The 26,899-nt window shown below is 40.6% G+C and overlaps 4 protein-coding genes, 1 long non-coding RNA gene and 1 pseudogene across 6 annotated transcripts; 3 read left to right on the top strand and 3 right to left on the bottom strand.

Moving 5' to 3' along the window:
* The first annotated feature begins 1,592 nt into the window (after nucleotides 1-1,592).
* Nucleotides 1,593-1,901, top strand: LOC103977071 (uncharacterized). The gene has a single exon (XM_009392479.3). It carries the CDS (start codon nucleotides 1,593-1,595, stop codon nucleotides 1,899-1,901), a length of 309 nt encoding a protein of 102 aa, XP_009390754.2.
* A 3,911-nt stretch (nucleotides 1,902-5,812) lies between these two features.
* On the top strand, nucleotides 5,813-11,964 carry LOC103977375 (2-Cys peroxiredoxin BAS1, chloroplastic-like; annotated as a pseudogene).
* Nucleotides 11,965-13,227: 1,263 nt separating this feature from the next.
* Nucleotides 13,228-16,285, top strand: LOC135606831 (actin-7). 2 transcript variants are annotated; one of them, XM_065098131.1, is made up of 5 exons: nucleotides 13,228-13,353; nucleotides 14,699-14,769; nucleotides 14,856-15,249; nucleotides 15,328-15,941; nucleotides 16,093-16,285. In XM_065098131.1, the coding sequence occupies exons 2-5, from the start codon at nucleotides 14,710-14,712 to the stop codon at nucleotides 16,156-16,158; spliced, it is 1,134 nt and encodes a 377-aa protein (XP_064954203.1). In that variant the 5' UTR covers nucleotides 13,228-13,353; nucleotides 14,699-14,709; the 3' UTR covers nucleotides 16,159-16,285. The 2 variants fall into 2 exon arrangements, with proteins under 2 accessions (XP_064954203.1, XP_064954204.1); XM_065098132.1 differs by having other exon boundaries at nucleotides 13,276-13,348.
* Nucleotides 16,286-17,245: 960 nt separating this feature from the next.
* On the bottom strand, nucleotides 17,246-19,759 carry LOC135606830 (uncharacterized). The gene is made up of 3 exons (XR_010484980.1): nucleotides 19,575-19,759; nucleotides 19,209-19,390; nucleotides 17,246-17,420 (listed from the first exon to the last, which is right to left on the bottom strand). It is a non-coding gene; the product is annotated as an uncharacterized LOC135606830 (long non-coding RNA).
* Nucleotides 19,760-20,016: 257 nt separating this feature from the next.
* On the bottom strand, nucleotides 20,017-21,490 carry LOC135606829 (cationic peroxidase SPC4-like). The gene is made up of 3 exons (XM_065098130.1): nucleotides 21,174-21,490; nucleotides 20,891-21,085; nucleotides 20,017-20,804 (listed from the first exon to the last, which is right to left on the bottom strand). Exons 1-3 carry the CDS (start codon nucleotides 21,414-21,416, stop codon nucleotides 20,187-20,189), a joined length of 1,056 nt encoding a protein of 351 aa, XP_064954202.1. The 5' UTR covers nucleotides 21,417-21,490; the 3' UTR covers nucleotides 20,017-20,186.
* Nucleotides 21,491-23,481: 1,991 nt separating this feature from the next.
* Nucleotides 23,482-26,373, bottom strand: LOC135606828 (uncharacterized). The gene is made up of 2 exons (XM_065098129.1): nucleotides 26,060-26,373; nucleotides 23,482-24,092 (listed from the first exon to the last, which is right to left on the bottom strand). Exons 1-2 carry the CDS (start codon nucleotides 26,316-26,318, stop codon nucleotides 23,773-23,775), a joined length of 579 nt encoding a protein of 192 aa, XP_064954201.1. The 5' UTR covers nucleotides 26,319-26,373; the 3' UTR covers nucleotides 23,482-23,772.
* Nucleotides 26,374-26,899: the final 526 nt, after the last annotated feature.

The following is a 26,899-nucleotide window of genomic DNA, read 5'->3' as shown; positions in this document are numbered from 1 at the left end:
ACCGGAACAAACCTTTTGCGCGGATGGAAGTCTTAAAGGGCGGTAGAGCTTATTGTTTCCTTTAAAGTTGCGCTGCTGCCGTCCGCTGTTGGGTTGGTGGGTTAAGTGCGTGCATGCGACCGGCAAACTGAAAAGCGCCCGAGTCGCGGAGACTCAAGCATGCTCGATGTTCGATTGTAGGCGGCGCCGTCCCACTTCGCTGCAGATAAAGTCGCGATCTTGCATCGACGACACGCCACCGCCGGCCATAGCATCCTGTAGTGGCCGACCGAGAGAGAGAGAGATTGTTGTTGCTTGATGCAATGACGAACGTCATGGTGAGCATCACCTTATCACCTTGAGGTAGAGGTGGTGGGGGAAATCTCTGCGGTGACAAGAGGATGAGTTTGAGGTGGCCCAACCGAGGATCTACACAGGTCTATCGGAAATTAACAATCCAAGCAACAAAGATCTACAAGGAAGGGAACTACAACTCCATATTATTTTGGCGGAGATGTGAGACGTAGAGAGATCACACCGTTCCAAAGCCTTTTTCGTGAGAAGCACCAACAGGATGGCCACTGCATGTGTGCCAAGTCTCAAGGTGAGGATGAGCGCTCTTCTTCGGTGAGAACAGTAGGTATGGTTAAAGAAGACGGTCGTTTTCTTGGCTCCACTAGCCACCTTCCTCGGGCATGCGTGTTGACAACGTAATCCTATCCCCCCACCACTCCGAGCCTCCCTTCCATGCATGAATCATGCTCGTCTCATGTTCACCACCTTGTGACCTCATCATCTCCATCTCTTCGATCATGATCGAGACGGCATCCGTCTGAGTTTTGATCGATACACGAATCTTCGTTTTGATTATATATCTTGGGATGCAGAACATGCTCATGAACGAACGCACGCTGCGCCAGCAATGGAACGCAACATCGGGTTGACTGGTGAATCCTCGTGGTCAAGCCACCGCCCATGCTTCCATCGTCTCCTCTCGCTCCCAACCATCCACAGCACCACAACTAACGCGAAGTTGGTGGCTGCCCCTCCACTCGATGGTGAAAGTGAAGTCTTAATGAGCTGATCCTTCTTCCATTCCCATATAACATTTTTGTATTGCTATGAAAGGTTTCTTTTCGACATTTCCTCTTGATAGATTTCATATTCCATCTTTCCGATTGCTCTGCTTTCTAAGGGGCCCAATGGATGAGCTTTTGCTTTGCTAAAGTGATCTCTTTTCATGTTCCATCACTTTGTTGGCACAGAATATTTGCATGATCCAACCCACTTCAGCAACCCCAAAGAATATCTTTTTGTTGGGTTGATATATATTTTTGAATTTCTAGAGTGAATATCTTTGAAGGACAAGCGATTCGATCATGGGAAGAGATGCACTTGTTATGGAAGATAGTGTGCGTTTTGTTGTTGATTCTCTTCTTTTGGAATCAAAATCTTGTGTCCCCACGATTTGATGGAGTCTAAGTGGGGGTCCTTTTCGTCCTGGGCATTCCTCCAACATCATTCCAAGCTAGAGTGCCATTGTTCACGTCTTCTTCCTTTTAAATACTGATGCACTCCCCTCCCCCATCCTTGCATCCACCGTTGTAGTTGGCATGGGGAACTGCTTAGTTCGTGAGGAGAGGAGGGCGATCAAGAACGGAGAGATCCTAAGTTACCAAACACCTCTGATGGCTCAACAGGTGCGGGATGAATCAGAGGCCGCTGCAGGAGCGAGGGCCATCAGGATCAAGCTGGTGGTGACGAAACAGGAGCTGAAGGAGATGCTGAGACAGGGAGGGGTGTCCCATGATGCCATGGCTTCTCTCATCCAAAGAGAAGAGAGCAGAAGTGGTGCAGGCGACAAGGAGAGGTGCATGGAGTGGAGGCCTACTCTAGAAAGCATACCAGAATGGATCGAGTGATCTCTGCTAGGAATTGAGCTTTCGAGACATTATATATATGGATAGATGGATGGATAGATAGATAGATAGATACAAGTGATCACAGGTTTCTCTTTCTCTTTTCTTCTTCTATTTACTGACCAAAGAAGGCAAAGATAGGCCATGAAACTTACTGGTGTACTGTAAATATCTACTATGCTTCTCCTTGAGTTGGGTTTGTTTTCCTGTTTCTTTAGCTAACAACACAGGGCACTCATTAATGTTAGAAGCCGGAAGAGGAAGAACCCCATAATTTGATGATCTTTCCAAGCATTTTGTTCTCCTTTTTTGACTCTATTATTTTCCCTCTCCAAAGAGATTTCACCCAATCTTTTCTCTTCATGTTGATGAAATCTATTAATTTTTGCTATGTTGCTGCAACAAATGAGGTAAGACAGTAACATTTAAGTGTGACACCTTTCCACAACCAAGAAACAAGTAGGAGAAGAAACACTCGCCAACCTCAACATGATCCTCCACAACACAACCAGAGTGATGTCTTGGTCTAGATTCATGTCGCTTGGAAGTGGCAATCATGCTCGTCCATTATGACTAACCTGATACATGATACATACATTATTCTTCGTCTTCCTCTGTTCAAAATGTACTAAGAATACTGAGAGGAATTGTCATGGATGTCTACCACCACAACAGCATCAATCTCCATATACATTAATCTAACTCCAGTTGCGGCAAACACAGTTCCAGTCGCAGTTAGCCTGCTTCCTCTGCTCTTAGTTCTTTCTTAGCTGCAAGTAAAATTCCTTGTGGCTCTGCAGATGTGTGCTTCCTCTGCATTTAGTCCAAAATTTGCAAAACCTTCTATTCCAATTCTCGTCGGAGCAAAAGCAAATGACATCGGTTGTTTGAAACTGCAAAAATACATGATAACAGTGGCAGCATAGGCACATTATTCAAATACCAAAGAAGTTTTCAGAAGCTGAGGTTGAAGACAATGGAAGAAAGGAATTGCCGCTCGAACATGTCACTCTGACTGCCTTTGCACTTCTTCTGCAGTGGGCAAAACAAAACAAAAAAATGAAGATATCGTGTTCGACTATTGTAAGCAAATAAGTTTCACGAAAATGAAGAGAATTCACAATAATCAATAAATCCACCATCCTTGAGAAAATGAATGGTAAAGCAAAGAAAGAAAAAGTATTTAAATTTCGTGGATATAATAGCTTCAGTTGAATGCAATCGATAAAACAGAAACAGAAACATGTACTGAAATCACTCAAGAAGCAAACAATAGTCACAGGTCAGGATATATTACCCCGGCATTATTGCCATCCCACAGCTTGTGAACACCATACATAAGCAGTTCGTAAGTACCACTGAGGAACTGAAGGTGTCTGCTTTGGTAGAAACGAATTAGTGACGGTCATTTCTGGAGACTCGACTCTCTAACGAAAACAGTTAATACAGGTGGCTTACCGACAAGTGCTCGCAAGGATAATGTATGGGGACTGTCAGGACGATGCCTCATCTTTCTTACTTCTTTGGGTCAAGCAGGGTATGGTCCCCTCCTTACTCATTCGAAAGGGAAGATCGATGAAATCGGACTATGCCGTCGACAATTGATGTGGAGTCAAGTTTATTTTCCTAGTCACGGGATCGATGAGGAATGATTCCTACGGACTCATTTCGAAAAGTCGAGACAAGTGACGTGACCTTCTATCAGTGGTCATAGAGAGTAGGTGACTTCCGACCCTCGTTTAGATATTGTTTACGTGACGGAAGAAGCTTAGGGTGTCAGGATTCATCCATATTATTTTATATGCACAATATTACTCTTAATGGATTAATATTGTTATCATTATTATTATTATTATTATTATTATTATTAGTATATATATATATATATATATATATATATATATATATATATATATATATAGAGAGAGAGAGAGAGAGAGAGAGAGAGAGAAAAGCATGAATGTTTCGTGCAATTCTCTTACACTAGATCAACACCGTCTGATCAAGGCTACACGCATCTTAAAGCTTGCAACGATATATTAACATACCACGAAAATACCAATGATATCGTTGAAGTAGGACTGTTTCGTCCAGTTCCAACTAGATCAACGCCGTCTGATCAATGTTACACGCGTCTTAAAGCCTGCAACAAGGTCTCGTTCTTCCTCCGCAGCAAAGGAAGCCGACACCCACCGCGGAGAACACGTCCGTCTGCGAACTACAGACTGCTCCGATGGTATTAACAGCACGGATCTTGAGGCGCCGTGAACTCTGCCTGCGGGGACCGCACTGTATCATTCACATGGTAGGCCTGTTCGTCCCTGTCCTTAAGCGTCTTCTCCTCCGCTACGCTAACCCTAGTTTATGGATTAATGGAAGGAAGAGCTAAATCCATCCCCAGCAACAACACATGCACATGAGCGCTCTCTCTGTCTGTCTCTTCATATCTGGAAGGAGGAAGCTACAGCCACCATGATAGATCCAGCCCTCGGAAGATGGTATAGATGTCCCCAGTAACTTCTCATTTGCTCGCGGCAACGGTCTTATTGAGCTACATAAAGAAAAGGGAAGATAGAAATAAAATATTTTATGTTTTACTTGAAAACTTTATGTATTTATATGACGATTTATATAATATCTATATATTTTTTACATTTAATATAAATCTTTTTATATTCTTTTAAGAATCAATAATCAATTTAATTTATTTAATTACAGCGAATTCTGTCCTGAAAAATATACACGCAGAAAATGAATTAGTGACAAAAGAACGAACACAAAGAAACAAACTCTACCGCATCGACCAATCTCACCCGTCGGATCATGATCAGATGATCGTCATTGCTCATCTTTGTTTCACGGACTCACGTCGTCACTCCATCGCCCATGTCTTCATTAAAATTAATTGGCAATTCTATTTTCGTGCGCTTTTTTTTTTCTTTACATGAAGCAGAAAAAAAGAATAAATCATACAAAATAAAAAAAAGGGAACGGCTTTAGCGATGCCGTTAGAAGAGTCGACGCCGCGGGCGGCAGAAGAAGTGGGTGAGGAAGACGAAGCAGGTGAAAAGCGGCTCCGCGGCGAGGCCGCAGCCGAGGACGGCAAGGGCCCGGCGGAGCGATCGGCGGCGGTCCGACTCCGCCAGCGACGACGCCGGCTGGAGGTACGCGTACGCCGCCCGCTTCACGAGGCGGTTCTTGATCCGGATCTCCCCGGCTACCTTGGTGGCCGGTGGCGTCGGCAGCGGCGAGTCCATGACGTCCCTTAGGCTAGTGTACCTCGTCCCGCGCTCCATCGCCATAGGGTCGCGTTGTACGTCGCCGCCGCCATTGGGGGTGGGGAGCCCCAGGTCGAGCGCCCCCAGTCGGTTCGGAGGCTGGCGTCGCCGTAGGGACGGCTCCCTGGCGGCGGAGGAAACCGGTCTCCAGTGCCGGATTACGAAATCGAGGGTCGCCGGCGGACCCGATGGCTTCCCCGCAGCGGCGGCGTCACCCGCCATCGGGACGAGCGAGAGAGAGAGTGGATTTCTATGTATTTTTATTCGGTGGCTAATTTGACTTGCGCCCCTCGGTTTGACTTTGCTTCCAACAAAAACTAATATATTACAAAATAAAATATCAAAAATAGGAAAAACTAATTGATAAATGAAAATAAATCGCAGAGAATTTGAGGAAGGAATGAAGTCAACTATAAAGATTACATGTGAGATGAAGTGTTTAAGATACATTTTAAAGTTGGCTAATGAAAGGTGCCAACTGTCAAATGTTGTGTCGATCATTTGTTGATGTGGAAATAGGTTTAATTTTGGTGGTCTTTATGGAAATCCAATTGGAGCAAAATAATTTAACGGTTCGCCACGTGTCTAATCGATTTGACGGGTCGGAGTTTAATTTCCTGTGTCGAACTTGATCCAATGAGGTGAGGGGCCAACTATTTTAGGCATTGATCAGGTTTGACTCGAGTCGATTCGAATCGACGGGCTACGATTGAGATGCCCGTCTCCGGCTCGATACAATCAGGCTATTGACGTCAGCGTTGCGATCTGCACCATTCAAACGAACCAGCTTTTGGCTCCAGTTCGCTATTCGAACCCAAACCCCGTTTTCTATCCGCGGTGTCTCTCGTCTTCGGGAATCCATAGTTTGGTGAAGCGAGAGAGCCTTGGCTACTTGCTCCGATCCATCCATCGTCTCCTTGAAGGCTTCGAATCCAGTGGCCTCTTTAGCCCCTGCTCCGTGCCCTCCTTCGAGAGCCCCAGCCCTCCCGAAGGGCTTCCTCGGCCTGAGGGCGAGCAAGGGCTTCCGTCCTCTCTCCACCCGCTTGGCCTCTGCCAAGAGATCATCCTCAACAAGTTTCTGCGTCAAAGCTGCATTCGAGGTCCTGCCCTTGGACCTTTTTGTTATGTTTATTTTTGATGGAATTTGATGGCATTTGTCGTTAGTCCCCATTAATTTTGGTTCGACCAAGGTTCCCGTTTCAGTTGGGGTTTCGCATGGTTTTTTTTTGCATTTCTCATCTAGAATCTGACTTTGAAGGTTCAGCTTGATCTTTAGAGCTTATTGTTCTATAAATTCTCAAGGTGTCGGATGATTTGCTGTGATCGTGTTCGGAATGTTTGGCCTTTATCGGTTGATTGAGCGTGTTGTACTTCGTTTTGCAGAGCGACCTGCCTTTGGTTGGAAATAAAGCGCCGGATTTTGAAGCCGAAGCTGTTTTCGATCAGGAATTCATTAATGTACGAACACGTTCCACCACCCGTTATATTTCTTTGATGTACTCATTGGTCCGATGAAGTGATTGTGGCTTTGATGTTGCTGATGATGTTAGCTCAGCTCTATACTGGTCGTTTGAAATAGCACTTTTTTCCTTCCTGCACCGTTGCAAACATGGTTAAAGAGTTGCCATTTGTCCCTCATCTTGGATGGGCGAGAACCAGTCTCTTCTACACAGAGGCCTGGGATTCACTCCCCATCTCACTCAGTCTGTTGTATATTTATCATAGATGATCTCTATTGACTACGGACTTGAATGGGCAGCTTACTTTGGTCTAGGATGATCTTGTTTTCCTTGTGGCCTATGTTGTAGAACATGGTGCTCTTTCTCAAAAGGAACTTAGTCAAATATTACAGGGATGCCTATTTAATAATAAGCAAAATATTACATTTGCAAACCAAAAATTTTAATTATGGATTAAATAAGAACATAATGTTTACACAAGATAATATGATGATGAATAAAGATTGTCCTACATGCTAAAAGTCTTACTGCATATTCAGACGTATTAATCAACCAAATAAATTAAATTAGTATGAGCTCATCATATGCCTTCCTCAATATTACACACATCTAAAAATGGTTCAGGGCATGAAATGATGTCCTACAGGTGTGAAGTCATAAACAAAAGTGTTGCATCAGTTTCTATATTTTGTATCCACTTGCAAAATGAAAAAAAAAAAAAAAAAAGGTTAGAAATGGAAGGGATAGGAAGGACCATCTTTGAGTGTTAGTGTTGGACATAATATGATAGCCTAACGGAAGTGTTGGTTCTTCCTATATGTTATTGCTGTTCCGAACAAAAAATTGTACATATGCTTGTTTTTATTCTTATGCTTTTTAATAGTGCTATGCATGATGAGTGATGATGCTTGGAACTTGGAGAAGAGAAGAGATGCCCAATTACCATATGGATTCATGTCCAATTTAGGAAAGAACTTTTGCCCAGTGGTATGACTTGTGAGTTCGAAGATATGCTTATGTAGCTGGAATAATTGGAATTGGAATCTTATATAAATGGAAAAATCTTATCTGAAACACAGACAGATTACAAGTTTATCTATAATATTGGGGACTACATATTAGTCAACTCATCATGGTAATTTTGGCTATATCTGTAAACGTTGCATATTTACCCTGAGCTTACAAGTGAAAGATTCCACCTGTCAGAATTGATTGTGTATGAGCTCAAATAGTACGTAGTTAATATAGTTGATCATCTAGTACTCTCTCAAATTCTGAACTTCCTCTAATATAACAATCTTTGTCTGCTTATTCTCATTATAAGAATGGTTTTTTGGTTGGTATTTAATTAAATTGCTCTTGTTAAGTCCCATGACAGCATATCTTTATATACACAATTACACGCAAGAATTATTGGTCGGTCAACTATAGAGCACCTGTAACCTATATGTTGGCCTGCTGTCAAGCAGCAATCTAGAGCAATATTTGTGTTTCATCTTTAATATAACTAATTAGAGTTGACCATAGACTTGTACATCCATTGTTTTAAATTCTTGAACTGCCCTAAAACTCTGTCTTCCCACTTTACGTTTGACAGTTATTTTTTCTCTGTTAAATTTTGAACAAAATGCACAATGAATTTTTTTAAAATATTTCCTCTCATGCCACCCAAATAATCAGCAAAACTCTTTTTTTGGTATCAGGCCTCAAAAGATTTTCAGAACATATAATAGAAGAAACTGTAAAAAACCTTGTATTCCCACTTTGTATGAAATTGGTTGTCCAGTCAAGTTGTATAAATTTCCATTCAATTTTATTATTTACTTGACTTACAGTTTTGCTAATTATTCTTTTATATCAAAGGAGTAACTTTAACCAGTTCCTTCCCTTGATAGGTCAAACTCTGATTATATTGGGAAGAAATATGTTATTCTGTTTTTCTATCCACTTGACTTTACATTCATCTGTCCTACTGGTAAGTTCAAACCATTTTGACTTATGAGCACAATGTTAACTGTTTAGCATGAGTGATTCTGAGCCCGGTTCTGATACATTACACTGTTACTTTTATGTCACAGAGATAACTGCTTTTAGTGACCGCTACTCAGACTTTGGGAAGTTAAATACAGAGATTCTAGGTGTTTCAGTTGACAGTGTGGTAAAGTATTTCTTCTTCTGTATTTTGGAATTTCTTTTGCTCCTTATTTATTTGATTCATGTAGACTTAATCTTGATTCAATGGGCTTACAAGTCGACAGGCTGGGTGCCTCAAAATTATTTAAGAGTACCCATGAATTTAATTTATCACTCAATTACAAATTTTGTGGATACATATTTGAATAGTCAACTGCTATGCTTCATATGTCTTGCTCTCTGCTGTTTCTTTTCTATTTTAATTTCTAGTAGTTTTTGTGTGCCAAACCATGGCTTTCTATTTCCTTTTTTTCAAACATTTTCTAATTTTGCAAGGAAAGATTAGTAAATTTAGATGTATTCCTCCTGCAAAACCAAGATGTATAAGTAATATTTGTTTTTCTTGAAAAAAATGTGTGATTTTCTATTGGTACTTCAATTGATTTCTGATTCCCTTTCATCATCATCTTCATGCTTCATTTAGCTTGGTTCATGGTATGAGTAGTTGCTTTAGTATTTTAGGTCTTAGTACATATTTACTCATGTAAGTTGCTTGCTATGTTGGATACATATTTTTATTTTATTGATCAATCATTTACTGATACAAATGTGTTATCAGATATGGCAATAGCGGACCTGAAAGCTATGAAATTGTTGATGTTTGCCCTTTAATTGGTTTTTTTTTGCTGTTTTGAGCATTCTTGGGATTCTATAGTAGGAATCTCTATGGATTTTATGTATTTAGTTGGTTATAATATATAAAATTGAATGATGTTAGTGAGATTGGATTTCTAATTTTATCATTATGGCTCATGTACAACATTGTTCTGGGACATAAAACTTTTTGGAATGGAGACAAGGAACCAATATCAAAGTCCAAGGGGGATAGAGGGATCTGGGTAATTGTATATGGGCCACTAATCTGATTCTTTGGATGTTAAAGCTTCTGACTCAGAACACAGTTTGCATCAATTTCAATCTGTGGGTCACATGTTTGTTCATTTCATACTGCTAGTTGTCTTAGTCTTATCCATACTCGATCACCAACAGTTCGTTTTTTGGTAGTTGGAACCAATACGCTATATGAGATAATCATCTGCACTTCATTGTTTGATACCCTGTACTGTCACATGTGGCACATATTCATCCATCATTAGTCACCCATTACGTAATTGTTAGATACTACTGTTTATTGCATGGAAGTACCTCTTCTATCAGTCCGTTCTTGGCCCCTTGATAAGGTCCTGCCTTTGCCTTTGTTCATCAAAACTCTTCACTGTCGGCACTTAAAACGGTTGGAACTCTCATTTGCTTCGTCCTGCTTTTCTTTCTTCAACTTTTCTCTTCATCTACGTATTCCGTCTCCTGATGGTTCTACTATATGGTAACTTCCGAACAAAGAAATTCTATCTATAAGACCTTATTTTGAGGTAGTTACTTATGTAGATAAGAAATCAAAAGATAATAAGGACATGGTGAAGAAACAGTTAAAGAGATGTGTATTATTGGCAGCAATACCTGTATATTTATGGTGCTTTCCTTCACTACATGGAACTTATAAGTTATGTGGCCATGTGCATTGGGCTGCCTTCTGTTCTGTACCATTATTTAGCTCCTCAATCTTGCAGAATTGGGAATCCTGAATTATTCCTTAATATTGTAAATATCTCATCTGCAGTTCTCCCATCTTGCATGGGTTCAAATGGACAGGAAGTCAAGGGGCCTTGGAGATCTGAAGTATCCATTGATTTCTGATGTTACTAAATCAATTTCAAAATATTTCGGGGTGCTGATTCCAAATCAGGTAAGAACATGCCACTCTCTATTAATAGTCACTTACAGAACACCCAAGAAATCATATACATTGTTGGTCGATATTGTATGATGATGCAGGATATTGCATTGCGGAACTGTTCATCATTGACGAGGAAGGAGTGATTCAACATTCAACCATTAATAACCTTGCCATTGGCCGGAGTGTTGATGAAACCACGAGGACTCTTCAGGTAATAAGTGAAAAAGTAAACAATTTACTCAGCACTAATTCCTGCAGGCATGCTGCAATGTCGTTGACAATTTTGTCATATTTTTTGCTCTACCTTAGTTTGACATATATATGAGTTGCAACAGAAAATAAATCCAACCGGAGAAGTTCTAATTATAACTTCTGAGGTGCCACCTACATTGACCAGTATGCCTCTTAGACTGATTATACTTTCATGAGGGAACAAAGACTGTTGAGCTTTTGAGGTCCTTCAGTATTCAACAAACAAGGCATGTAGCATAGACTGCTATTTAGGTAGACCAGATCACTGACGAAAAGCATTAGGGAGGTGTGACCTTAGGGGTGATTCATCCTTCCTAAATAGCATTTTCCTAATCTATTATGTCATAATCAATGATTACACAAACTAATCGGTTTCAAGTTTTTCCCCGCAAGCATTTAACATACAATTTTTTTTTTTCAAAAGGAAATCTATATATTACTTATGAACACATATATATTTGGTTCCAAAAAACCAGAGAGCGCAAAAGATCAGACAAAATCAAATGTCCAAAGTTTGCTGTCTCTCTTTTCTCCCTAAATACATGATTATTCAATGTACATCTTACCTTGCAGTCATTGCAGTACGTCCAGGAGAATCCAGATGAGGTTTGCCCTGCAGGATGGAAGCCGGGAGAGATGTCCATGAAGCCAGATCCTAAGCTCAGCAAAGAGTTCTTTGCTGCTATTTAGGAACAGTATAATTGCTATTACGGCAAGTATTATATTCTCTGCAGGATGGAAGCCGGGAGAGATGTCCATGAAGCCAGATCCTAAGCTCAGCAAAGAGTTCTTTGCTGCTATTTAGGAACAGTATAATTGCTATTACGGCAAGTATTATATTCTCTGCAGGATGGAAGCCGGGAGAGATGTCCATGAAGCCAGATCCTAAGCTCAGCAAAGAGTTCTTTGCTGCTATTTAGGAACAGTATAATTGCTATTACGGCAAGTATTATATTCTCTGCAGGATGGAAGCCGGGAGAGATGTCCATGAAGCCAGCCAGATCCTAAGCTCAGCAAAGAGTTCTTTGCTGCTATTTAGGAACAGTATAATTGCTATTACGGCAAGTATTATATTCTCTGAAAGAGTGACAGTTTTGTTATCCTTAATTGTCTTGCTTTTCATTATCTTAATGTCATATAACTTCTTTATCCTTCGTTGTGCTTCATACACGAAGCACTTGCCTCTGTGCTTAAAGTGTATGTAGTGAAGCAAGAGCTCTCTGGACAATGCTTATGTTTTTTTAAATATCTACTTTTTTTATTAATTTAACTAATTATTTGATCCCTCATGCTTCCCAATTTTTTATGATATATATGTATATATTGGTGATTTTCATGGAAAATATTGGATACTTTTTTTTATCAGTATTCTCGTTTTATTTTTTTCAAACTGTATCCTTAATTTAAAAAAAATATCTAAATTGTCTGTCAAAATTTTTTTCCTGTTATAATATTTTAAACCTATTACAATATTTTTCGCATATTATAGCATTTTGACCATCGCAATAAAAACACTGTAAATGAAGATATGTGAGGCATTTATAGTATTTTAATAATATAATGTCACTTATGTTTTTTAATAATATTTATAGTATTTTTAATACCTTAATAAAATATTATGTGAGGCATTTATAGTTCAAAATTGGTAAAAAAAATAAACGAGAATATTTTTTTTAAAATACTGAAGATATGAATATTTTAATACACTTTATTTTCTAGAGAAAGCTATGGCTTTATTAGAATACATAAGGGCAAAAGAGTCACTTTACAACTTTGAAGGGAATCAATATGTCATCATTGGACTCGTCTATCCATGGAAACGAGCCTGGAAACTCCAAAATACCCTGTTAAATTTGAACCGTTAGATCGTGATCATGCCGTTCGATCATGGATTCATGATCGGGAGGACGCTATGATCAAAGGGGAGGAGTCCAACGAGGAAGACGCTCGTCCGAAACCGAACCAAGCCGAACCGAGTTGGTGGAAAACCGTGACCGGCTCGGCTCGGCTCGGCTATAATTGCCAGCAATAAATGAGCGGTTGGCGAGTTGGCGTGGGGCCACGCGACGCCCTGCGTCCGCCCCACGTTATGCCCGGGCCCCGTCACCAAAGTTAGATCGTACGGTCTATATAATCCTAGCTATCCAATCTGACGGTTGAGATCGTTCATAGACAGCGCACATCTTTTCCCGCACCCATTTCTTTAACAAAAACATGTCACCCTTCTCGGCGTCGCGTACCCAAAACGTACCTATTTCTTGAATGGGACATATTAGTCTCAGGACATGAAGGCGAGATTTTGGGTGAGTCAAATGGGCCCCGTTCTTTAATCTCGCTGACACCGCACGACTTTTGAGTGGCAAAAGGAGAAAAGTGTTTTCTCCCATTTGAAATTTTATTTTCTTTTTTTTGCTTATTCCTCTTTAAACCCGTTCGCCTTCGCTCCCCGCTTCCTTCTCCCGGTGACAGCTCCGTGCCTTTCGTTGCCGGCGAAGCCTCGCTCACCACCCACTCGCCTCCCCTTCGCCCTCAGTAAGGTCTGTGACTCTCGATCTAATACAGCTTTCATATCTTTCGGTTCTGCATTGTGATTTTGATGCGTATTGAGGTTTGCGATCGGCGAATCGTAGATCAGGGGTGATTTTGTGCACCATCTTCCTTTCGTATCTCTTTTCTGCTTGTGTTGTCCAAATATGGTGATTGGAATCAGATCGTGAGGGTTATGAATGCCGATGGTGGGTCATTGTGTTTCTACGAATGCTTTGTATGTGGTGATTTTTAGGAGGAAATTCTCGATTTGGTATAACTGGAAATTCTCGTGGGTCGATGACTTGTGAGATCATGCGGCCATGCGCACCCTTTCATCAGATATATTCTGGAAAACACTTTTATCCTCTTGCTTAAATGGATCATCGAAGTTGTGATCTTTTAATCCATCACCAACGTAAGAAAAAAGTGCGAATTTGAGATTTAATGATGTTGAGGAGAAGACATTGTGGGTTGCTGCCCTAATCGTCAATTAAGCATGATTAGGCTTACATGGACTTTTGTGTAGAGAGTAATTAGACGATTGGTTTGTTATACAGTAGTGCCATGTCCATGGTAAGCTTTTTAGTGGTCTATTTAACCCAGAATCCAGAATTGTGACTCTGCAATATATAATCGTGCTGGGAAGATTTTAGAAAAGAAAAAAATCAATTTCTTATGCATCTCACTGGACATATATGAAACTAAGTCTTTGATTTTGTGCATTAAAGAAGCCTCACAGTGCATAATATAATTTCTTTCTTCTTTAGAACTTAGTGATTTACAAAAAAATTCTTTTAGTTGAAGAATATATTTTGATCCATCAGCAGATTCTTTAGTCAACCTTCAAAGGGAAGGAAATATCTTGGAGGACAATCCTGATGGAATTATAGGTTTTTCTTCCTTCAATTTTTCTACTAATCTTAGTGATGGAAATCTCACCTTTACTTTGACCTACTTTAATGATAGCAATAGCGTAGGTGGAAAATAGGATTGTGCTGATGGGTGGAGAGTATGTCAATTTATAGACATAGAAAAGATGCCTACATCTATTCAAAGTATACATCTATATTATCATGAAAAAACACATATTCAAGAGTCACACCTCTGAAAGAATTAATAGACATGACTATTCAAATAAGACATCTCATGCCCATCTCTCATTAAATATTCCATAAGATTTAAATGTCATTTGGGCTACATTAAGTCTAAGTGAAACATCTTCAGCAACTTGTTGTTTTCTAGATCTGTCATTACCATCAGTACGCAGATCAGCAATAGCAAGATAGAATGAAACTCTACAAGTGATATGTATGAAACTTTGGTCTTGCTGACTACTACAGCTTATTTTTGCAGATCATAAAGAAATGGCTGATGGTGAGGAAATCCAGCCTCTTGTCTGTGATAATGGTACTGGAATGGTCAAGGTCAGATATCCCAACCGGTGCCCAAATATTTTCCTCTTGCAAACCTATAGAAGATATCATTCAATTGTATAACATTCATCATGTAGGCTGGATTTGCCGGAGATGATGCCCCTAGGGCTGTGTTCCCCAGCATTGTAGGCCGACCTCGCCACACTGGTGTTATGGTTGGGATGGGCCAGAAAGATGCCTACGTTGGGGATGAAGCTCAGTCTAAGAGAGGTATCCTCACTTTGAAGTATCCTATCGAGCATGGCATTGTTAGCAACTGGGATGACATGGAGAAGATTTGGCATCACACTTTCTACAACGAGCTCCGTGTCGCCCCCGAGGAGCACCCGGTATTGCTCACAGAAGCACCTCTTAACCCCAAGGCCAACAGAGAGAAGATGACACAGATCATGTTTGAAACCTTCAATGTGCCTGCCATGTATGTTGCAATTCAAGCTGTTCTTTCTCTGTATGCTAGCGGTCGTACAACTGGTACGTGTCGACTACTCTTACTATCAGTTTAACCGCATATGACTCCACAGCTAATTGCTTGTGTTCATTCCATGAAAGGCATTGTGCTGGATTCCGGTGATGGTGTGAGCCACACCGTGCCAATTTACGAAGGATATGCTCTTCCCCATGCCATTCTTCGTCTGGATCTTGCTGGTCGTGACTTGACCGATGCTTTGATGAAGATCCTTACCGAGAGAGGCTACTCTTTCACGACCACTGCTGAACGAGAAATTGTGAGGGACATCAAGGAGAAGCTTGCGTACATTGCCTTGGATTACGAGCAGGAGCTAGAGACTGCCAAGAGCAGCTCCACCGTGGAAAAGAGCTATGAGCTTCCTGATGGGCAGGTGATCACGATCGGTGCCGAGAGATTCAGGTGCCCAGAAGTCCTCTTCCAGCCATCCATGATTGGCATGGAGGCTGCTGGCATCCATGAGACCACTTACAATTCCATTATGAAGTGTGATGTGGATATTAGGAAGGACTTGTATGGCAACATTGTTCTCAGTGGTGGCTCCACGATGTTCCCTGGGATTGCTGACCGTATGAGCAAGGAAATCACAGCCCTTGCACCAAGTAGCATGAAGATTAAGGTGGTAGCTCCACCAGAGAGGAAGTACAGCGTATGGATAGGAGGCTCAATTCTTGCCTCACTTAGCACCTTCCAACAGGTGATCATCCCGTTCTTCTATATTTTTGTTGATTTATCTATTTTACAGGATTTGAAATCTCGTCGAGTTTATTCATCAAATTTTTAGCTTATCCTGCACCAGTTTCTACGTTAAGTTGCTAATTGCGAATCGTTTCATTGTGCTGCAACAGATGTGGATTTCCAAGCAAGAGTACGAAGAATCTGGTCCTTCTATTGTTCACAGGAAGTGCTTCTGAGGTCTCTGGTTCTCAGTGTCCTTTCGACTTTTTTGCCGAGGTAGTTATTTGGAGTCAGTTTGGTAATGTTTCCGTGTTGTTGTGGCTTTGTTATGTCATATTGGATTTTCTTGTGGCTTGTTCTTGAGATGCATAATTGTATTCGATGGCTATTGTTAGAGTAAATGTAGGTCATCGTCCATATCTGCATTGCTATAGGCTTGTAAGTATGTATTTACTTTCCTACCCAATCATTTAGATGGATAACTAATATCTTTATAGTTTTATTTAGGTGAGCAAGCTTCTATATAATATTTTAAAATCATTGGCATGAGATATTTAATAGTAAACCCCTTATCCTATAACTTCTTTTACAAGTATAACCCTACAATATAACATATGCAAAATAAAAATATAAATTTTTATAATGAAATAATTCAAAATATTTATATGCACATGTTGAAAACATAGTAAATTTATGAACTTTTATACCCTATATCATAACATATATATATGCACTCCCACACTACACGTCATTATAATATATACGTATACTCTCACTTCACACGTTATAATATATATATATATATATATATATATATATATATATATATATATATATATATATATATATATATATATGTATGTATACTCTCACTTCACACGTCATAATATATACGTGTACTCTCACATCATATTTCATAATATATATGTATACTCTCACATCATGTATCCATAATACATATACGTACCCTCATATTATACTTAATAGTATATACATGCATTATACATTATAACATATTCATGTCTAGCATATGCATTATATATCGTAATATATACATTATAACATTATAACATATGCATTATACATCATAATATATACGACTTCTTCACAGTCTAGCATGTGTATCCAATATCCAACCATGTTTGCAGTGCATCTACAAGTAAATACCAAACACTTGATTCATAATGGTTTATCTTTTAACAATGAACAATTAAATTGTTAATTTAAGCAATTAAGAATGAAATTTTTGATGATTATCTTTGTCACAGTTGAATTATATTAAAAAAAACCCCACTAAATTACTAAATCTAAAAACCCTACAAAAAATCAAAGTCGGGCAATATGGGTTTTCAGAGGGTTGCAATAATTATTCATGATGCTCAGTAAATGGGTGAGTCATGTACCAAAACAGAGAAACCAGATTGCAAGCGGCTTCGGACAGCTTTGTGAAACACTTCAGTGACACAACACTTGATTCATCCTTTGCTCCAGTATTCATCTTCAAAAAAAAAAAAAAAAAGCAGAAAGTATTCGAAAAGCAAAAAGTTCCAGAACAGAATTAGGCTTCAGTTCCATCATTGAATAACCAAAAAGAAGTCTGCAATGAGTGGCTGGAAATAACTGCCAACTCCAGCTTTGAAGTCATTCTCACAGAACATGGCATAATTGAACAAGTATTTTTCTAATCTTTTCCATACCATATTATATTAACGGGAAAAATAACATAGGAAAATAAAAATTAAACACTATTCAATCAATGGATAAACATTTTCAATGAAAATCTCCTGAAAGCACAGCACATAAAGTGAATTGTGAAGACAAAAGGGGAGTGATTGGTTATGTGTGCATGCACACAGTTTTAATCCAAAACCATCCAAGTTACCACTCTTGTAAACCTGAATCATTTCAATTTGAAGAAACCTACCAATCATCCATCTACTTAAAAGTCATCTTTTTACATAACTTTTCAATTGGATAGATTTTTCTCAATTATGTTTATGATTCTTCCAAATTTCTATAAGAAAGGGTTAGGATGAATGCGAAAAGATGGAACAGTTTGGGACATTGTTGCACAGCTTTGATATAACATCCAGCACGGGGATATAATGGTGCATCTTTTGTTCATTTTGGAACAAAATTAAGAAAAATAATAATTCAATCGCTCAGCCTCTTTTCAGCAATGTGCATTCCTGGACCATTGTACTATGTGTGCAGTTGACAGTCAAACATCACAAGAAGCTGGATTACCTAAGGTAGAGGTTTCGCCCAACTAAATCGTGACAAAGCCTGAATCACCATCGAACAAAATGGAGTACAAAAGAGTCCAATAAGCATCTTAGACTGTTCCTATCACCAATCTCAGGAAGCTCTTGGACAGTCTCTAACACCAGTCTCAGGAAGAATAGATCAAAACTTCTATTCATTTTCTAAACCTTGCGCAAGTTTACCTCCAAGGCAATTGATAAACATTGCCTTTATGTTTCAAATATCAATTCAAATTCATTCACATTATCCTTCCTACAAACCTGATGATCAATTTCAACTTAAAAACCCCTACTTCCTATCTATGAAAAATCCATCTTCCATGAAACCTTGCACCGAAGAGGCAACATCCTTAACTATGTCTACTATCATACAACCATAGGTCGTTATAGATGTAAGAATTCCCTCCATGTGCATTTTAATTTTAATTTATAGCCCGACTTACTCTTCTTCCAAACATCCGGTGGTCCCCTTTTCACATACAGATTATACACTAGCAGATATTGGAAACTGTAATGCAACAAGAGGAGATGTTTGGCTACCCCAAAATATACTTTTAGAAAGATGTCTGCAACGTCTCTTTCTTGAAAACTCACTTTTAGTGATATTGCAGGGAGATACAATGGCTAGGCATTCAAGCAACTGGTGCCGAATGATTTAGTAGAGGGAAGTGGTCAAATGCCTAGAGCTAAAAAATGCACATACTTGTAGGCATTGAGAATATAACTAATCTACCAAAGTGTATCCACAAGAACTAATATGCATTCGGCATGAGTCACACAATGTGACCTCTATGTTAAAATCCAAGAAACAGTGCTATACTTGTAATGGGCCTAAACAACATACCTATAGAAGCATCAAAATCGAAAAGACTAATTGAGTGAGAGAATATTGGAGTTCCACAACTCCACTAGATTATGTGTGAATCAAGAGCTATATAGCTTAGATGGAGTAATAGAAATGCATGTTCACATGAATTCATCTAGCCAATCTAAAGAAACGGCAATCTATTGGGAGATGCTACCTGAGAAGGCGATGACCAAGCCAGCGATTTCGGGGCTCCACTCAAAGCCATGGATTGCATCATAAACCCCGGCATAATCCCGAGTCTAGAGGCACTGTCCGATCTTCCAAGCGGCGACGAGCTCCGGTCTGATCTCCTTCATCTCTCGGGGCATCGACTTCCACAAAAACTTCGCGCCGTTCCTGAAATCAACACAAGCATCCATCGATTCATCCCACGAATCAACTGAACCATGAGAGCAAACGCACTTGGAAAACAAAACAAGCCGGGTTACAGATCGTTCGCCCAGCAGATGGATTGCGAAGGGCCATTCCTCCCGGTAGGCGATCCCCCGCGAGGCAACCTAATAAGCCAACGATCGATTACCTGATGAGCGATCATTAAAGGTCTGAAGAACAGAGGAGAAGAATCGAGCTCGAAACCCTAAGGAAGGCGACGGAGGATCTTTCCTGGAGCACGAGCTCGTCGCACTGTAGCGGGCGTAGACGATTCGGCAGCGAAGGGTGTTTAGTATCGGCGAGAGGTCCATGGCGAGACGAGCAGCGGCGTCTCTCAGCCATCCATTCGAATATGTCGGGCTGGAAAACGATCTCAGCCATCCATTCAAATATGTGTAAGTTGAGTGTGGTATTTTTACAGATCCATCCTTGCAAAAGTTATAAATATTATATTTGTCCTTTTTTTCTTTTACGTGTATATGTATTTCTCATTAATATCCAACAAAAAAAAAAAAATCAACTTCTATCATTCGTAAATATTTAATAATGATATGATCGTTCCTTTTTGATTTCCAATACTACGATTCAAATCATGAAAACAGTGTCTTACTCCTAAATTATGGTAATTGTTGCACCCGAAACATATAAGAAAGATACAAAAGGTTGAAGACGGGAGACAGGAGAGTGATGATGTCTTGGAAACACATCCATGTCCCAATCAATCGACCATTTATTGTGCAAGCTGCATACAACGTTTGCTTCAGAACACCTCGCTGCCATCACCCTCACCATCGACCACAGACCACAAGACCTTCTTGCCCGAGTTGAGCGCCGAGCAGTTCTTCCTGATCTCACCTTGCTTGCCAGTCAACACGCTCAGCTGGCCCATCTTGGTCATGGAGTACACAAACTTGCCGAAGAACAAGGGCTGGTTGGCGGCAAAGCTGGTGACGAGGGGCTTGGTCCTGGAGTCGCCGAACAGGCCCTGGTCGGAGGTGAAGAGCCCCTGCTTGCTTACGAGATCGACGTAGTACTTGTTGTCGAAGGTGTTGGGCGTCCGGATGTCGTTGACGGTGGTGTTGGTTGTGTCTTTGACCGGGCAGGTCCGGTAGAGGTTCTTGGCGAAGGTCGGCTCCAGGGTGGAGTCCTGGGAGGGGAAGAGCCGGTTCTGGAAGGAGGTGCAGTGGCCGATACCGATGGTGTGGCCGCCGGAGAGGGTGACGAGGTCGGTGGTGTCGAGGTTGAGCTTGGCCAGGGCGTTGATGAGGGTGGTGACGTCGGATGTAGGCGAGGGGAGGAAGCTGAGGACGGCATCCCGGGTCGCGAAGCTCAGGCCATCTCGCCGGCCCAGTGGAACCCTGTAGTCGGGGCCGCCGGACTAGAAGAAGATAAAGATCAGAGGAGGATCAGGACTGGCATCGCCGACAGCTTTAGAGAGAGAGATGAGTCGGAGGGGGAGTCTACCAAGAAGACCGAGTCGCGGGCGGCCAGGGCGGAGATGTCGGAGCAAGAGACGACCTGTCCGCAAGCCTTGGAGATGAGTGTCCGGAGGTCGTTGATGGCCTTGAAGGCGGCCGGCCGAAGCGTCAAGTTGGGCGGCGCGTTCTTCTCGCTCGGTCCGCCTGCCGACCCATCCAACAGAATCGAACCATCGCAGCCCTGCAAACACGAACCCCACACACACACACGCGCGTGATCTCACAGCACAGCTCTATGATAGCATCGTTCACAGGGTAAAGATGCCTACCTGGACGAAACAGTCATGGAAGTGAACGCGGAGGAGGGCAGCGGCGAGGCCAATGTCCTTCTTGAAGAGCTGCGCCAGGTAGTTCCTGACGAGGGGCTCCACGTTGGGGCAGGTGGACTTGTAGAAGTCGAAGGAGAGGCCACTCACGATGGGAGGGTACTCATAAGCTTGTGAGGAAGCAGAGAAGAAGGCAATGCAGGAGAGCAGAAGCAGAAGCACAGACGACGGTACCGGAGAAGCCATGGATGGATGGATGGGCAAGCAAGGTAACTTTAAGCACAGTGTCGGAGAGGCTTGTTCCGGGCACAGGCCTCCTTCCACATGTGGCCTTCATTTATAGGCATTAATGGCGACCGGGCATGCAAAAACTTATACAAGAAAACTGTGGGTCATGTGGACTGTGGAAGATGACAAGGGTTATCCAGATCCATTTCTTCCGCTGCAAAGGTCGCAAGTCCACCACTGCCTTTGCCCGGAGTTGTATTATAATACGACTACTAATCTGCTTGCTACATGTAAATTGCGTTACAGATCTAAGTTAAAACACATACTGGATTGAGTATAAGCACACTACACTGTTAAAGCTTAACATATATGATGAATTCACTAAGCATATAGTGAGAAGAATATTCCCAGAAAACATCATATTATAGCTTCGAGATTGACAAACAAAAGGATTTGGTTAATCGACCGACAGCTTTTCATAGATACAAAGAACCTGCAAGATGATGGCCTGCCTGTTTGAACATTACCATCTCCGAGACATCAGCTGACATGAGCATTAGATTACGTGAGGCGGCTATCATATTATATGGAAAAGATTAAACGAATCTTGTTCGTCTGGATGAGAATAATGAGCGTTAAACAAAGAAAAAGAAGGACGCATACAATCCACTTGCCTTTCGTGACCGATTCGATGCGCCTCATGAGAGAGTTTCTATCCAATCCAAGTCGTCATCATAAAACATAAAACCTTATCTTTAGGGCTGGCTGCAAGTTCCTCATCCAGGTTGACTTGACAACCAAGATTTCGGATCGACGTCAAATCAATATCAAGTGTGTAGCTCGATGTCATTTTTTTCTATCTTTACGTCGATCGAAGATGTCGAGTGTGTTGCTTTATCTTTTGGCTGATCGAGGAGAGAGACAGGAGTTGTGAGAGCTTAATAGAGTAAGAGAAAAGGAATAAATTATGACTTGGGAATGACCATTTAATTTAAATGTTTGGTGAACAACTTTTGTGTGTGTGTGGCACAGAACAAAGATAAGGTTTTGGAGCGGGGGGGGGGGATCGGTGAAATGTTGACTAGACTGAGCACGAGCGTGGAAAGGATCGACCAAAAGACCCCCAAAATGCTCCACCACTTTGAATTTTGCAAAAGTTGGAGGATCACTTTACTACCTTTTTTTCTTCAATTTAGATTTGCTTTATTTATATTATTATTATTATATTTTTTAATTCGGAAAAATGATTAGATTTGCTGTAATCTCACTGATTTTGATTAGTAAAATAATTTCATCTATGAATATGTTTCCATTATGGTATTATTTGCTCGATTAGATTAAGTATTAATAATTTCTTACAACCTAATAATTGGTGTTAATATTATCATCCGTACTTAATCGAAAGAAAAACATTGTCTGTGGACGCATCTTTCGCGACAAAATTGACTCGGTCAAAGGAATTAGTTAGTTAGTTAGTGAATATTTGATTATGGTATCAGAAACAAATCTCAACTCAAATCAAATTCAAACTAATTTAAACTCGACATCTAAGGTATTATTAAAACGCCATCGATCACATCTAGTCGAGTCGTATGGCGTGCGGCATTGGCAATGTAAGATATGGGCAGACGTTTATTTAGTGGGTGACGAGGAGCGTGGCGTCTCCTCGATTCCACTTGCACAGATTTTAATGTCGTTAACGACGTCACAACCACCGCCTGGAGGAAGACGAAGACTCGTCCAAGTCTGCCGGCTCGTGCTCCGCAACCGTCGTTCACACGCCGTGGCCTCCGCCGCTCCTGCATCTCATTGCAGTTCTTGCATCACAAGTCACCACTTGCACTTGATTTAAAACTAATATCCTTCCTCCCATATTCTCTAACAGAAGCTCATGAGATTAGAAGAGAATTGCATATATTATTAGTAGCAGAGGTGACACTGATTTCTCTTAGATGGTCATAATGAGTGGCATCCAAGAAGATTCACTAATTTCATCATCTCTCCTTACCCAAGCTTTCTGGCACCAAGCAGTATGTCATTGAAACACAACATGTTATCTAATGTAGCACTTGGAATCAAAGAATGAAAAAGAATCAGATTACTCTGAATTATACTTTTTTTCTTCAGGCACCTCAATAAATAGCCATGTCTTTGATCCAGTATGTATAGACTGTGATCCTTCTGCTTTTCTTTTTGTTTGTCATACATTTTGGATGTTGCAGTTTTTCTAGTAAAGTATAAAAATGAATATATATACAAACAGATCATTTCGGACCAAAACCTGCTTCGGCCATCCAGCTTTTGCACTCGAGTGCAGCGGTTGAGAAATACAATTCCAGACGAATAGAACTGAGATTCCGGAGAAGTAGCTCCCTCAGTGAGATAATAACTGCTCGATGGCTTCCACATATACGGACTTGGGCAGAGTACCGGTTATGCTCTTGAGCTTTTCACCATTCTTGAATAGCAGAACTGTGGGAATTTGATCGATGCCATGAACAGTAGCAACCTGCGGATCGTCATCGGTATTGAGCTTGTAAAGTTTAATTCTTCCAGCATATTCTCGTGCTATTTCGTCGAGCAAACGGTGAACCATCTTGCATGGTCCACACCACGAAGCCCAAAACTCAACAAGAACGGGCAAATCACTTTGAAGAACAGAAACGTCCCAGGCAGATGCGGTTATTGTTTCAGCTACGAAAACCCAACAAAAGAAATTGATCATCATGAATGCCAGATGAAAGGCAAAAGCATTTGCTATCCAACAAACACATTGCTCGGTAAGGACAATAAATGACCTTTAAGTTATAGATACCAACAATCAACCAAGTAGGCACACCGAAAAGTTCCAAACACCAGTCTATTCATAAAGAGGATATGTTCTACCAATCTTCATCTTTCAAGTGCTGCAAAGTTAATTTCTAGTATTTTTGTCAAAGAATCTAGATGGGAAAGTTCCAATCACAGAGAGATTGCTTCTAGAATGTACCAGTATAGACAACTATCAAATATTTAATGAAGATTTCAAGTTCTTGCACTCAGACAATGAAGAGTATTATGTGTTTTTCATATCCTATGCATATGGTTTAGAATTAGCAATGTCAAATGGACTTACTTGTCCATGATAATACAAGTCCAGAATGCCTGTCATCAGCCCAACTAGGATTGAGATGTTTGCCTATATAAGAACCTAACACCACCAGTTTGATCAACTGCTTTCTTATTATTATTGATCACAATCTAACTTCTGGCACCTTCAATGACATACTTTGAAAGTTCTCTTTTCTTTTGTGATCACCCGGCAGAAAATTACTGCTGATCTCTGGTAACATAAAATCAAGCAAATTCAGCTATCTGTCTACACATCATGGCTAATCATGAATATAAGTTAAACACTGAAAGCTATAGAAGGTAACTTCCGTCTTTTTTTGTTAAATTCCATATGGCACGTGAAACATAGATCAAATCCTCAAATTATCATGCTATTTTTCCCAAGATCAAGAAAATAAATATTAAAGTTATAATGCTTACCTACTGCACATACCATTCAGCTGGAAGTCTCGTATAAAATTCCAGTTAGAATACGGGACCTTGAAGATTTATTTATAAGATGAATTCAGATAAATTTAATGAAAAACTAATATGAAAGCCTTTATCATCAAAATGATCAGATGTTTAGCATCTTCTTTGTTGGAAGGCCAGAGAATAAACACAAAATCACAAAATACCGCATGAGAGAAACTTCTAATAACTGCAGTTTATCATTAACTATATTTGCAACTCCACATCTGATAATAAAAACTAGATTTAAATCGAGATCAGAACCACGATATTATGCTAAGTGTATTAAACTCTGATCACGTTCAAAGTTCCAAAGGAGGAAATATCTAATTTCACATAATTTTTGTGTCGATCAAATTGGCCACAGTATCTACATCAAATTAAATATGTTCATATTTCTTACATATTTGATGCCCTTGTATCTCACAGAAGAACTAATCCGATCACCAAATCAGAAATGAAGTTACATAATAGCAGAAATCCTGTATGATATCTAAATTAGTGCAGAAATTCAAACAAAAGAGGTAGATTAGTGCATGCCCTTAATTATCATTCGTTATCAATTCTTTCACATGAACATGTCGCAATTCTACCACCATCGTTGCTTCTGCCTCTTAACAGCAGGGATGGGGTTTTGGACAAGAAGGCAATGGCATCCATCTTGATCTTGTGCGTCCATAAGATCCCCACCAGACGATGGTACAACACATCATCAACATGGTTCTCAACTTCCAAAGCATCAAAATCGTCTAATGCATCCCAAATTCTCATGTCACCCACCCATATCTTTGCATTCACCTCAGAACAAAAACTATACCGAAGAAATTGATTGTCAATGAAAAGCAGACACCAAAAATGGTGAAAACAAATGCTCAGAAACCCTAATCTGATCAGCTACCAAATCAACTATGATGGGAGGAGATACAAGATCACACAAATACTCAAAAATAAGAGGAAACGCATTTTTCGAGAAATATTTACTTAAATTAGAGCGCTACAGCATCTCGAACTCACGTCTAGAATACAGATAACATATCGAATCTAATTAGTCAATAATCACATCAAAGAAAGAAATTTTTCAAGCAGGGAGCGAGGCTTACGAGCATCTGAAGACACACAAACCACCACCTTGCCGCCGCGCAAGCTCTGCCACCGCCGCCGCCGCCGCCTCGACACAGGGACGGAGGAAAAGTTCGAGGGGGTTCGAGCCCCCGGCCCCCTCGATCCACCGAGCCGACGCGGAAGCAGACTCTGGCGCCGGGGGGCGTCTAGGAACGGCGAGGCGGACGCGACCGGACCCCTCGCCGAGGGTATGGCGCACGATAAGCAGGGCGGTGGCGAACGATAAGCAATGGCCATTCTTTGGGGAAAGGGAAGCGGAGACGGGTGGGAGTGGGAGGATGGCAAACAGGAAACGGGCGCGTGTGCTTTAAGGGTAGCGCACGTAGTCCTGCGGAACACTCAACCAATGCACGCGCTAGTTTCTTATTCGTCTCAGCGAGAAAGCGGACTGCGGGTCCCACATAAAAAAGTACACGTTTTGGAGGATGACTTTTGGGTACGGCTGATATACTGCAACTCCATCTTGTCCGCCAACCTATCGCATCTCCCAATTATTTTGGAATCGACTGCATGATTTATCGTCATTATTTTTTATTTTTATTTTATTTTTGATTAATTAAAAATATCTAAATCTTTAGTCCATAGTTTGACATTTGACAGCACTTATTTTTACAGATAAGTAGATGTTTATATGCTACTAATTACGCTACTTCTCAAGGCTTGCTGCTGTGTGTGCATATATATATATATATATATATATATATATATATATATATATATATATATATATATATATATATATATGTTCATAAGACTATATATAATGACACAAACAGAGAAAAATTATATTACCGGAAGAATCGTTCTCACCTTGTACA

Source organism: Musa acuminata, chromosome BXJ2-3, assembly GCF_036884655.1.
Source record: "Musa acuminata AAA Group cultivar baxijiao chromosome BXJ2-3, Cavendish_Baxijiao_AAA, whole genome shotgun sequence".
Classification (NCBI taxonomy): Eukaryota; Viridiplantae; Streptophyta; class Magnoliopsida; order Zingiberales; family Musaceae; genus Musa; species Musa acuminata.
This window is presented reverse-complemented; position numbering and strand designations above follow the sequence as displayed.

Excerpts from the sequence above, each read along its gene's own strand:
- LOC103977071 (XM_009392479.3), top strand. The coding sequence starts at position 1,593 with ATGGGGAACTGCTTAGTTCGTGAGGAGAGGAGGGCGATCAAGAACGGA.
- LOC135606831 (XM_065098131.1), top strand. The coding sequence starts at position 14,710 with ATGGCTGATGGTGAGGAAATCCAGCCTCTTGTCTGTGATAATGGTACT. Across the intron at positions 15,250-15,327 it reads TGCTAGCGGTCGTACAACTG|GCATTGTGCTGGATTCCGGT; the intron begins GTACGTGTCGAC and ends ATTCCATGAAAG. Across the intron at positions 15,942-16,092 it reads CACTTAGCACCTTCCAACAG|ATGTGGATTTCCAAGCAAGA; the intron begins GTGATCATCCCG and ends GTGCTGCAACAG.
- LOC135606829 (XM_065098130.1), bottom strand. The coding sequence starts at position 21,416 with ATGGCTTCTCCGGTACCGTCGTCTGTGCTTCTGCTTCTGCTCTCCTGC. Across the intron at positions 21,086-21,173 it reads TCCATGACTGTTTCGTCCAG|GGCTGCGATGGTTCGATTCT; the intron begins GTAGGCATCTTT and ends TCGTGTTTGCAG. Across the intron at positions 20,805-20,890 it reads CCCGCGACTCGGTCTTCTTG|TCCGGCGGCCCCGACTACAG; the intron begins GTAGACTCCCCC and ends ATCTTCTTCTAG.
- LOC135606828 (XM_065098129.1), bottom strand. The coding sequence starts at position 26,318 with ATGGCCATTGCTTATCGTTCGCCACCGCCCTGCTTATCGTGCGCCATA. Across the intron at positions 24,093-26,059 it reads TTGTGTGTCTTCAGATGCTC|CTGAAACAATAACCGCATCT; the intron begins GTAAGCCTCGCT and ends GGGTTTTCGTAG.